The sequence below is a fragment of the Lutra lutra genome, chromosome 4, assembly GCF_902655055.1.
Source record: "Lutra lutra chromosome 4, mLutLut1.2, whole genome shotgun sequence".
NCBI lineage: Eukaryota > Metazoa > Chordata > Mammalia > Carnivora > Mustelidae > Lutra > Lutra lutra.
Genome location: NC_062281.1, coordinates 101,830,694 through 101,843,118, shown reverse-complemented (window position 1 = coordinate 101,843,118; position 12,425 = coordinate 101,830,694). Strand labels below are relative to the sequence as shown.

The 12,425-nt window shown below is 42.3% G+C and overlaps 1 protein-coding gene across 1 annotated transcript; it reads left to right on the top strand.

Moving 5' to 3' along the window:
• The first annotated feature begins 1,612 nt into the window (after positions 1-1,612).
• On the top strand, positions 1,613-10,657 carry CHIA (chitinase acidic). The gene is given in 9 exon segments (XM_047724907.1): positions 1,613-1,806; positions 3,530-3,585; positions 4,263-4,429; positions 7,919-8,043; positions 8,215-8,338; positions 8,627-8,812; positions 9,283-9,402; positions 9,490-9,631; positions 10,404-10,657. Coding segments are annotated over 9 exon segments (1,251 nt in total). The 5' UTR covers positions 1,613-1,729.
• The last annotated feature ends 1,768 nt before the right edge of the window (positions 10,658-12,425 follow it).

Below are 12,425 nucleotides of genomic sequence, written 5' to 3'. Positions count from 1 at the left end.
ATTCCTCTACTCTCAGCCTTACTCTAAACATTTCTACCTTCATTGATTCCATGGGCATGGTGCTAAAAGAAAGGTCTTATTTTCTTCCAATGCTTGTCTTATTCTCTAATCCCTTAACAATTGTTTCTTGCTCTGCATTCATCTTCCTGCACCACCTTATTTTAATCGGTATCATTTTTATTTACATGCTTGAATCCTTGGTCTAGCTTTTCCAGGGATGAAAATCAGTAGGAACTGAGAGGGAATGATGTGAGTTATCTTGGTTCTACTGTTTTCAGCATTACTCCTTTTTTATCTCCTTCTATCCTACAGAATTGCTGATGTATCATAAAAATCTCAGCTAGAAATTCAATAATTTAAAGGGGTTAAGTCAGTAAATTATTTATAACCAAGCTATATCCTCAGTTTATTAGTTGTTCTAGAGCTATTATTTACAAAGTTTTTATAGTTTCAGAACATTTTATAAATGAAACCTCTAGCTCAATTTATAAAACACTCAAGTCAGATGTGCTTGGTAGAACAAGGGAGAGGCATCTGAAGTCTTGCCTCACAGTTCCTGGTACTTTTCTTCTACTGTAAGAGCTCCAAAACAGTGCCTCCAAGAAAATTCTCAGGCTCCAGGAGATATTGAATTCACTGTTTTTGGAGGATGCCTTGTCTGTGGAAGGCTCTACTCATCCCGGTTCAGGGAGGTGAAGCACTGATGGATGTGTACTCATTAAGTAGAGTACATTCTGGGTAATTTCAGTAGAAATTCAGTAGATCTTCCAAAATAGTAGCCTGTGAACTCTGCATTCAGTAACATTTATTACTGACATGAAAGGTGGAAGAAGAGCGTGCCATGGCCATTTTTTACTAAGAGGAGGAAAGTTTGGATCTCTTGGTGCCTTCACTAGCAAGCCACTATTGGGCATAATCCCTACATGCCACTGGGCTGGAACAACATATGACAAATAGGATGGCGCTCAAGGCCTCAGAATCAAATTGCACAGGGTATAGACAATTGATTCAGGATACATGTGTTTTCTTTCCCTCTAGGTCTGGCCCTTCTGCTGAATGCTCATCTAGGTAAGTCATGAACTCTGTCTTTTATCTTTGATACAATCTTTTCCTACCATAAACCACTAATCTCTATAAGTTATTCATCATGCAATTGTCTGATTAGTGTATTTTTAAAAAATATATCAAGAGGTAAGCCATCTGAGGGAAAGAGAGATACTGTCTACTTCACAGACAGGTTTGATATTGAGAGAACCTATTATTTCGGTTTGGCTGTTACTACTAACCTCTTTAGCATGACCACTGGGATTTATAAATTGGTATTCACTGGGCTTCACAGGACTACTGGACATCTTTTCTTAAGTGGTTCTTAGGCTTTACACCACAAATGAGTCTGCTGGAACCAAAAATAACTAACTCCAAGTCAGTGACTAGTTCCCAAGTTAGATCTTTGAACTCATCTGCAAGAATATTTATATTAAACACCCCCACACAGAGATCAGGCATTGAGGCAAAGGGAGGGAAACAGAGGCAGAGCCGAAACCCACAGCACATTTCAGTGGCACCTTAATCAGGTCATTATTCTCACTTCTTACTGCTCTCAGGTTCTGCTTACCAGCTGACATGCTACTTCACTAACTGGGCCCAGTACTGGCCAGGCCTGGGGCACTTCAAGCCTGATGACATTGACTCCTGCCTATGTACTCACCTGATCTATGCCTTTGCTGGGATGAGGAACAATGAGATCGCCACCATTGAATGGGATGATGTGGCTTTCTACCAAGCTTTCAATGGCCTGAAAAACAAGTAGGAGATGGAGGAGATATCTCATTTGGTATCTCCTAGGGTGGTGCTCTCCAAACGTTAATGTGCAAACAGATCACCTGGGATCTTCTTAAAATGAGTTCAGGTTCAGTGAGTCTGAGGTGAGGACGAAGATTCTACATTTCCAACAAGCTCCCCGCTGATGTTGATGCTTCTGGTCCAGGAAGCTATACTTTAAGTAGCAAAGATATGGACAACATAGCACACTGTCTGCTCTAGCAAGCATTCAAAATATATCAGTTCTATTTCTCCTTTTCCCTGTCAATTTCTTTTTTTTATGACCCAAGAAACTGCAAGCCATCTTAGCCACTCACATCAGAGAGCAGGAGGTGGAAGATAATGAAGATTAGACAGCACTGAGCCCCCCAAATCAGAAATGTCTGCTGTATTTTAAGAGTTCTAGTTGTGTAACAATGAAGCATAACAAAGAAACAACAACCTTGGTGTCTTTTAATTTCTGATTTACTCAGTCAAGCTATTTCTAGGAGAAATAAGGCTACAGACCATCGCTACCATCAGTAGGGGTACTATCCTGAATGTAGCTATTAGAATTTAAGTTATGATAAATACAGGAAGTAAATGCCTGTAGAGTGGTATTTCTTGAAGTGTGATCCATTGACTATGCATCAAAACCACATGGAGGCACCTGATAAAAATGTCAATCCTTCCCACAGCCCAGCCAAATCAGAATTTCTGAGAAAGGGGCTATAAACCCAGAATTTTAATGTTTTCCCACTCTGTTGCACTCCAATCTTGAGAAACACTATTTAAGAAAAATGTGCATAATTTTAAGCAATTGATTTCTATTCATTATCTTGGAGCCTGAGAAAGTAATTATGCTCAAGCAACATTTATCATTTCATTTGATTATAGCAGAATATGATTTAATTATGTTTTTAAGTTTTATATATCTTATTGCCAACATATAGCTATTTTTACAAAATCTGGTCCCATAATTTGGATTTCCTCAAAGAACTTTGAGTGCCTTTATGATAACAACACAATTTTTTGTTGTTGTTGAAATATAATTAACATAAAACATTATATTAGTTTCAGGTGTACAATATAATGATTCAACAATTCTATACATTACTCAGTGTTCATCATGATAAGTGTACTGTTAATCTCCTTCATCTCAATAAATCACCTCATCCCCCCACCTACCTCCTCTCTGACAACTACCAGTTTGTTCTCTATATTTAAGAGTCTTGTTTTTTGTTTGTCTTTTTTCTGTTTGTTTATTAAATTCCACATCTGATTGAAGTCATATGGCATTTGTCTTTCTCGGACTGACTTATTTTACTTAGTATTATACTAAGTATTGGCTAACAACACAATTTTTATAAAGAAAGTCTTCAGGGGTGCCTGGGTGGCTCAGTCGTTAGGTGTCTGCCTTCGACTCAGTCATGATCCCGGTGTCCTGGGATCAAGCCCTGCACTGTGCTCCCTGCTCGGCTGGAAGCTTGCTTCTCCATCTCCCACTCCCCCTGCTTGTGTTCCTTCTCTCACTGTGTCTCTCTCCGTCAAATAAATAAAATCTTTTAAAAAAAAGAAAGTTTTCAGTAGTGAAGGAAAACTATCCTACAGAATGTCTTATCAAGGCAACATCAAAGTATATGACCAGGCTCAATGCCAAAGCAATGTTATTTTAAATAAAAGGACTCATGGATTTTGAAGTTTCTCTTTTCTGTTCTTTGCTTTATAGGAACAGCCAGCTTAAAATTCTCCTGGCCATTGGAGGCTGGAACTTTGGAACTGCCCCAAAAGTCCTCTGTGGGAGAGCCTGGTGTTCTTTTGCAACTGAAAACAAGTTATGTTCCTTTACACTTCACAATCTAAGACAGGTTGTGAAGGATGCACATTAAACAAATAGGGTACTGGAATAAACTACTTGACCAAGACCTCAATATTAAAGCAGAACACAATTAATTTTACATGTTTACATTTAGATGGATATTCTGGGATTCCATTCACAGAGGTTTAGTTACTGAGATTGCAAAACAACCTCTTCTTAAAGTATTTCACAAGCACAGTCCCTGTGGAGAGTGCTACATAGCACTTCTATATATCTTCTGGGGGAAGAGAAGAGAAAGTCATGCAAATAAACAAGAAGACTTCTTTAAGGGCATATGAACTTTGGGGGCTATTTGGAGAGAGAACTGTGAGGTGGGGTAGTGTTCAAAGCAACAAGTGCAACCTAGGGGGGCGGAGATCAGAGCTGGGTTAATAACAGAATAAAGGGAACACTGAAATCCCATGGCTGGCTGAGTACTTACTGATTACAAAGTAAGGACTAGAGAAAACCGGAACCATACTTATTTCTGGGTTGTGGGTACCCATGAAGAGCTCTGAGGCAGAAATATAAAAGTTTGATTTTACCACAGGGTGTTGGGACCACCAAGGTGTTCCCTCACATTGCCTTCTTTGGGTCTCTCTCAGCTTCACTGCCATGGTTTCCACTTCTGAGAACCACCAGACTTTCCTTGCCTCGGTCATCAAATTCCTGCACCAGCATGAGTTTGATGTACTGGACTTTGAGTGGGAGTACACTGGCTCTTGTGGGAGCCCTCCTCAGGACAAGCATCTCTTCACTGTCCTACTGCAGGTGAGGGAGGATGTGGCAATCTCTAACCCAAGAAAATCCAAAGCCTATTCTTTCCAAGGAGAATCTGGTGTTTCCCAAGCGCAACTAAAATGGAATTTAGAATTATGGAATCTTCTCACCACAAAGATTCATGCCTTCATTCAACAGCATTTCATAACAGAACAACAAGAACACAAGTGCTCTATGTGCCAGGCACTATTCTACCTTATTCTACTATTATATTTTAAAACTGTAACTCATTTCACCTGTACACCTATTCTATGATCTAGGTACTATACAAATCATAATCTTTATTTTACAGAAGAAAGTGAGGTTTAAGTAACTTGCTTGATGTTACACAACTAGTAGATGTCAGAACTACCCATGCAGTCTGGCTAAAGAGCCCACTGCTTCTAACCATTACACTAGGCCTATTATTACTGAACACTTACTCTGTCCCAGTCACTGGGTTAGGTCTCAGGTTGAAGATAAGAATAAGATAACCCTTGGCTCTAGGGAATACAATATGAGGTGACAGGTTGAAAAATAACCAACATTTAAAATATGCTTTGAGCATGCTATAGTGGGTACAGAGGGTACCTAATTCTACTCTGGAGAAGGATCTAGAAGAGTTTTCTAGAGAAAGTGACACTTGAGCTCAGTTTTGAAAGCAATTGGTGTTAGCAATGAAGATAGGAACCACACAAATGAAGCCATGTGGATGACTGTGAGTTTGCATACATGGCAAAAATCAGATCGTGTGGGACTTGTAGATGATGTTAAGGAATTTGGATTTTTCCTCTCAAGGTTATGGGTAGCTTTGAAAGTAATGGAGAGATATGACAAAATTGCACTTTAGAAAGATAACTCTGGCTTAACCGTAAAGGATGAATTACAAGGAAGGCAGGGATAAAGGGCTGATGGCCCAAACAAACATCCTAACAGTGAGGACAGAAAGGGCAAGTAAGCAAGGGACATTAGGGGGATACAATCAATAGGATTTGGACACCAAATGGAAGTGGAAACTACAGGACTTCCAGTTTTCTGACTTTGAGGACTGGTTTGGTAGTGGTCCTATAACTAAAGTATATATACAAGAGGAAAAGTAGATTTGATAAAAGACCTCAACGTGAGACAGGAATCCATCAGAATTCTGGAGGAGAACAGAGGCAGTAACCTCTTCAATATCAGCCACAGCAACTTCTTTCAAGATATGTCTCCAAAGGCAAAGGAAACAAAAGCAAAAATAAAATTTTGGGACTTCATCAAAATCAAAAGCTTCTGCACAGCAAAGGAAACAGTCAAGAAAACAAAGAGGCAACCCACGGAATGGGAGAAGATATTTGCAAATGACAGTACAGACAAAAGGTTGATATCCAGGATCTATAAAGAACTCCTCAAACTCAACTCGCACAAAACAGATAATCATATCAAAAAATGGGCAGAAGATATGAACAGACACTTCTCCAATGAAGACATACAAATGGCTATCAGACACATGAAAAAATGTTCATCATCACTAACCATCAGGGAGATTCAAATTAAAACCACATTGAGATATCACCTTACACCAGTTAGAATGGCCAAAATTACAAGACAGGAAACAACATGTGTTGGAAGGGATGTGGAGAAAGGGGAACCCTCTTACACTGTTGGTGGGAATGCAAGTTGGTGCGGCCACTTTGGAAAACAGTGTGAAGATTCCTCAAGAAATTAAAAATAGAGCTTCCCTATGACCCTGCAATTGCACTACTGGGTATTTACCCCAAAGATACAGATGTAGTGAAAAGAAGGGCCATCTGTACCCCAATGTTTATAGCAGCAATGGCCACGGTCACCAAACTGTGGAAAGAACCAAGATGCCCTTCAACGGATGAATGGATAAGGAAGATGTGGTCCATATACACTATGGAGTATTATGCCTCCATCAGAAAGGATGAATACCCAGCTTTTGTAGCAACATGGACGGGACTGGAAGAGATTATGCTGAGTGAAATAAGTCAAGCAGAGAGAGTCAATTATCATATGGTTTCACTTATTTGTGGAGCATAACAAATAACATGGAGGACAAGGGGAGTTAGAAAGGAGAAGGGAGTTGGGGGAAATTGGAAGGGGAGGTGAACCATGAGAGACTATGGACTCTGAAAATCTGAGGGGTTTGAAGCGATGGGGGGTGGGAGGTTGGGGGAACCAGGTGGTGGGTATTAGAGAGGGCACGGATTGCATGGAGCATTGGGTGTGGTGCAAAAACAAGGAATACTGTTATGCTGAAAATTTTAAAAAAGTAGATTTGAAATAGGAAGGGCTCATTAATGTGCCTTTGAACATCAAGAGTGAGAGGAATCTGTAGGACCTCCTATAGGAATGGCCAGTAGTCCCTGAATGAGTACCAATCTAGAGTTCAAGACATATTGAAGTCATCAGCAAAGGTTGATAATTAAGAGATTACCAAGGAAAAATGAATAAAGAAAAGCCAAGAATAGTTTTTAGATTTACCCTCTCCCAAGACAGAGACTCTTTCTCCACCATCCCATATACCAGATCATCAGCCAGCCTCTGAATGGTTTCAATATTAAGAAACTAATCAGTTGAAAGTCAATCTACTTATTGAACAGCTCTAGAGATCAGAAAGAACATCTTGTATTGCATGGAGCACTGGGTGTGGCGCATAAACAATGAATTCTGGAACACTGAAAAGAAATTAAAAATAAATAAATAAAAATTAAAAAAAAGAAAGAAAGAACATCTCTGTCCTTAGCCAAAACATACCTCCAGTCATAATTTATAACTTCCAGTCATGGGGGCTAGCTCTGCTCACCAAAATAACAAAGGTCAAAATACCTTTTGTAATCTATCATTCAATATTTGCAGACTGTTATAACATCCTGCCTATAATTCCTCTTCTTCCAGTTTAAACACCCTAGTTCCTTTGGCCAGTGTCACGTGACAATTTTCAGACCCTTCACTGGAACACACCCCGGCACACCCTGAACCCTGAACCCAGTCCTCCAAATGGGACTAGAGTCACCCAGAATAAAGCTGCCAGTGCTGAATGGGAACCCATCCCCCAGATGTAACCACTTCCTTTATTGGCCAAATCAGCATTTCATTTGATGAGATGTCAGTCCTGTAAAGTAATTCAATTACTGGATGAAGGGAAGCAACATGTATATTGTCAAAACCTGGGTATAGATTACTACAGCAACTCTAAGTTCAGAGTATAGGGATATAATTGGAGCTCTGACGGGTCATCTGGGACCTGCATTCTGGGCATGGCCTGGCTACTAACTTGCTGTGGGACTTTGGTGAAATTGTCTAGCTTCTGTTCATACTAGATAGCTATAACATTGACTGATACCATCAGTCCTATCTACTTTATAGTGATATTGAGAGACTGCAGTAAGATGAAATATATGAAAGCATTTTGAAAAAGAAAAGGATGATACAAACCTTATTTAAGGAGCTGAAATCAGAGGCACAGATGGCCTACAGTACTTGATTATTCTATAGGAAATGCGTGAAGCTTTTGAGCAGGAGGCCAAGCAGATCAACAAGCCCAGGCTGATGATCACTGCTGCGGTAGCGGCTGGCATCTCCAACATCCAGTCCAGCTATGAGATCCCTCAGCTGGCCCAGTGAGTGATTCACCCTATCCTCAAACTCCTGTAGTTATCGCTTTTGCAAGGTAGACTTGTCCTCAGTCTGTCTTGCTATTCAGGGACCACCTTTAGGAGGCTTTGGAAGTGGTAACTTTCACCTACATAGGTATGGGAAATGACTATCACAAATCTTTTTAACCAGCTCAGGTACCTGGACTACATCCATGTCATGACCTATGACATTCACGGCTCCTGGGAAGGCTACACTGGAGAGAACAGCCCCCTATACAAATACCCAACTGACATGGGCAGCAACGCCGACCTCAATGTGGTGAGTCCTTGGACACATGCAGATGCAGAGCAGAGATAAGGCTATACATCACATGGAAATTCACAGACAAAACAAATGAAAATTCTGCAAATGTCTCATTTGGATAACTATCCTTTCTAGTGGCTGGGCCTATCTCATTAACTATAATTTCGCCAAAATGCTTTGAAAAACTACTATCTATCTGTCATTAACATCATACAATTGTGTCTGTTAGAACAGTGGACTAACACAACTAAGCACGGGGTCATCAGCGAGGTGGAGCCCCTAGCTAACGGGCAGCCATTGCAGGATTACGTCATGAACTACTGGCAGGACAATGGGGCCCCAGCTGAGAAGCTCATCGTTGGCTTCCCCACCTATGGCCACACCTTCATCCTGAGTGACTTCTCCAACACTGGCATCGGTGTCCCCACCTCTGGCGCTGGTCCTGCGGGGCCCTACACCAGGCAGGCTGGGTTCTGGGCCTACTATGAGGTAGGGAGAGGAGGCTGGACAAATCTGTGAATTCCATGTCTTGTGCTGAACAGAATGAATGCTCATCCTGTCCACTAATTATCTATTTAAAATACAGCTATCGTTCTAAAATGTTTCAAGAGTTTAAGTAACCTATTCATTTACCTAATCCAGTAGGAAGGCCACCTATAATGTGTCATATCCCTTCAAGCAACAGACTACATATTTAAGGTCATTTATATGAGCGTGTAAGGAAATAAAAGAATGATATCTTTCAAATTAATGTAGTCTCCCAAAATCGAGCATTAAGGATAAGATTAACAGGAATATTTCAAAAGCAACTTCGTATTGTTTACTTCAAATAACAACCCATAATTAGAAAACAGGAAAATCCCAATTGGAGACATAAAAGAAAAAAAAATAGGCAAGTGTTTGTTTCTCCTTTCATGGGAATCTTATTTAAAAGATTTGAATCTCTTGACTTTTTAAAGACCTGTAGCTTCCTGAAAAATGAAACTACTGAGGTATGGGATGCTCCTCAGGCTGTGCCCTATGCCTACCAGGGCAATGAGTGGGTTGGCTATGATGATGTCAAGAGCTTCAGTGTCAAGGTAAGGCCAGCCCCTCTGACCTGCTGCAGGCCCAGCCGTGAGTCTGGGGAAGTAAAATGACCTCTGCTGTCCTCTATCCTTGAACAGGCTCAGTGGCTTAAGGAGAACAATTTTGGAGGTGCCATGGTCTGGGCCATTGACCTGAATGACTTCACAGACACGTTTTGTAACTAGGGCAAGCTCCCCCTGGTCAACACCCTGAAGAAAGCACTTGGGCTGCAGAGTGCAGGTAAGTGAAAGAGAAGGATGCCAGGGGTATACAATTGTTGCTTCTCCAGCTTAAAAGGCAAATCTAACATCTGTCCACCCCCACTGGCCTGGGAGTCACTTCCCATTTCACCTCCCTGCTCTTGCCCAGCTGAGACACACGGGCTCCATTCTTCCTCTACCCCTGAACTTCCAGGTCAGGCATGTTATGAGCTTATGAGAAACCAGGCCTATCTGGGTGAGTTTTCCATGTCAGCTAAGTCTCAAAGTCTGTGGAAAAGCCCCAAGAAATTCAGTTGACCTTCAACATATAAGCATTTACTTTTCTATGAACTCCTCCCTCATTAAAAGTCTTTTTCGGCCCACCTGGAGACTGAACAAGAAACCCTCAGGACTGCTCACATGTTTCTAATCTGTAGTTCAGGGGAAATACCACATCCCTAAATTTTTTCCAGATTTTTCTCTGGAATAATCTCTAAGCTTATTGGCTTGCCACTTATACCCAGATCCTAGGCAAGTATTTTGCACATAGTAGTGCTCAGTAATTTTTTTTTAATGATGTTAACATCTTAAGGGAAGAGAGAACTTTTCAGATTTAAAACTAGAATGGCTTGAAATTGTAGCTTTTCCTGAGTATGGAGTAATCTTGTATCTCCTCACTTGTAGGGACCCAGTGCTAACAGCACCCCACCTCCAGACATTCTCCTCAGGGCCACTAGTCTCCTCGCCTCTAGGCGATGGTGGGAACCTCTTCCAGGTCCACAAGTCTGTTCTACTGTTCTGTGCTGGTTTAGGTTGCACTGCCCCTGCTCAGCCCATGGAGCCCATAACTCCTCCCAGGAGCGAAAGTGGGAGCAGGAGCAGCAGCTCTGGGGGCAGTTCTGGGGGCAGTGGATTCTGTGCCAGAAAGGCCAACGGCCTCTACCCCGTGGCGAATAACAAAAATGCCTTCCAGCACTGCCTGAATGGAGTCACGTACCAGCAGAACTTTGAGGCTGGGCTCATCTTTGACACCAGCTGTGATTGCTGCAACTGGGGGCGAACCTGACCTGTCTGCATTCCCAAGTCTCCTCATTTAGTACATCTTGCTCCTAACTACAGTTCTACAATAAAAGCCATCAGTCTAAACATGAGTCTTTTGGGTTGTAAGTGATTGCTGGGGGGGTGGGGAGGGAGCTTTCTAGATGTGAAAATACAAGTTGCTCAGGGGCAGAGGGTGGCCAAAGGGGGAGTATGTGAGGAAGTGGGGGAGCCAGCAAGCCTGCCATCTTCTGTTTGCCCAAGTTGCATCCATTTGCCTTCTGCATGAGGGTTAGAGGCTGTCAGGAAGAGATGCTTGAATGTTTGGTGCTGGGATGGGATGAAGACATGAAGATAGGTCTGTAGCCTGGTGACTGTCCTCAGGAAAGAGCCAGAGTGATTCCGTGGTACGAATGGGTACAGGCCTGTGTGGCTTCCTCAAAAAGAAGCAGCCCAGGGCATTCTGTCCCTATCTGCTGAGATCCCAAAGCTGGTCCAGCGCCTCCTAGACCAGGTGCTGTGAAGATCTGTGCCGTGGACCCCTTTGGGGATGTCTGCCCAGCCTGTGGACCAGCAGTGTCCCTCTATCAGGAGATTGTCCTCTTCTTTGAAGCCATGGCTGTGTTCCCTGGCTGCCGTGTCTTACTGCATCTTCTCCTCCCCTGGCTTGGCTGATTGACTAGGATGAATGTCAGACTCAAGAGCGCTAATCAGATCATCAAGCCGTGAAATCTGCAACAGACAACACGGAGTGGCTGTCATACCCCAGAGTGGCTTGCCCTGGGATATTTAAACTCAAGAGCTGTAGTGAGACTGTGGAGAAGGGCAGTTGCTCTGGATCCAGAGCAAGAAGAGCAAAAGGGAGCTACAGAGAAAAGCCACCACAAGAGACGGAGGACACTTACTGACAGCTGTCCACCATTAGATTCCAGCTCCTTCCTGAGACCCAGATGCATTTCTGCATTTGGGCTCTGTGAACACACCTATACCTATACAATACATTCCTCTTTGCTGCTTCAGCTGGCTTAAGTTTGCTTTTATTGCAACTAGCAGAATCCTAACTAATATAATGGCTCCTAAAAACTGGCAGGCTTAGCGTATGTCAAACTCTGTTCTAGGTGTTTTACATGTATTTTATTATTTAATTCTCCTGGCAACCTTGTAAGGAAGATAACATTGATTCCAGAGAACTGAGGCACAGAGGAATTAGGTCACCTGCCCAAGATCACCCAGCTAATAAGTGGCAGAGCCAGATCCCAAGCCAAGCAGGCTGGCTTCAGAGCTCACAGTCCTAACTACGATGCTTCGTCACCTCCCTTGATACAGACGTCCGTGTTTACACAGCAGATGGCCACTTTGGGGATAATGATAAGACACAGGCCGCTTTCTGGGTAATGGTGACATATTCATGAATTCACCGCACTTAGTGATTATTATGTGCCAGATAATATTCTTGGTACTAAAGGCATAGTGGTAGATAAGATAAAGACTCCATCCTTCTGGTAGTTATATTTTGATGGTGAGAGTGTTAGGCAAACAAAGAAATGAAAAAAAGTGTTAACAGTGATAGCAAGTGACAAGGAGATGAATGTACTTTAGTTTGGGCAGCCCAGGAAGGCCTCTGTGCAGTCGGGCAAGTGTCCGACTCTTGGTTCTGGCTCAGGTCATGAGATCAAGCCCTGTTTCAGGCTTGGAGTCTGCTTGAGATCCTCTCAACCTCTCCCCCTGCCCCTCCTTGCCCCCCCCACAAATAAATAATTTAAAAAAAAAAAAAAGGAAATCCTCTGTGGGGAGGT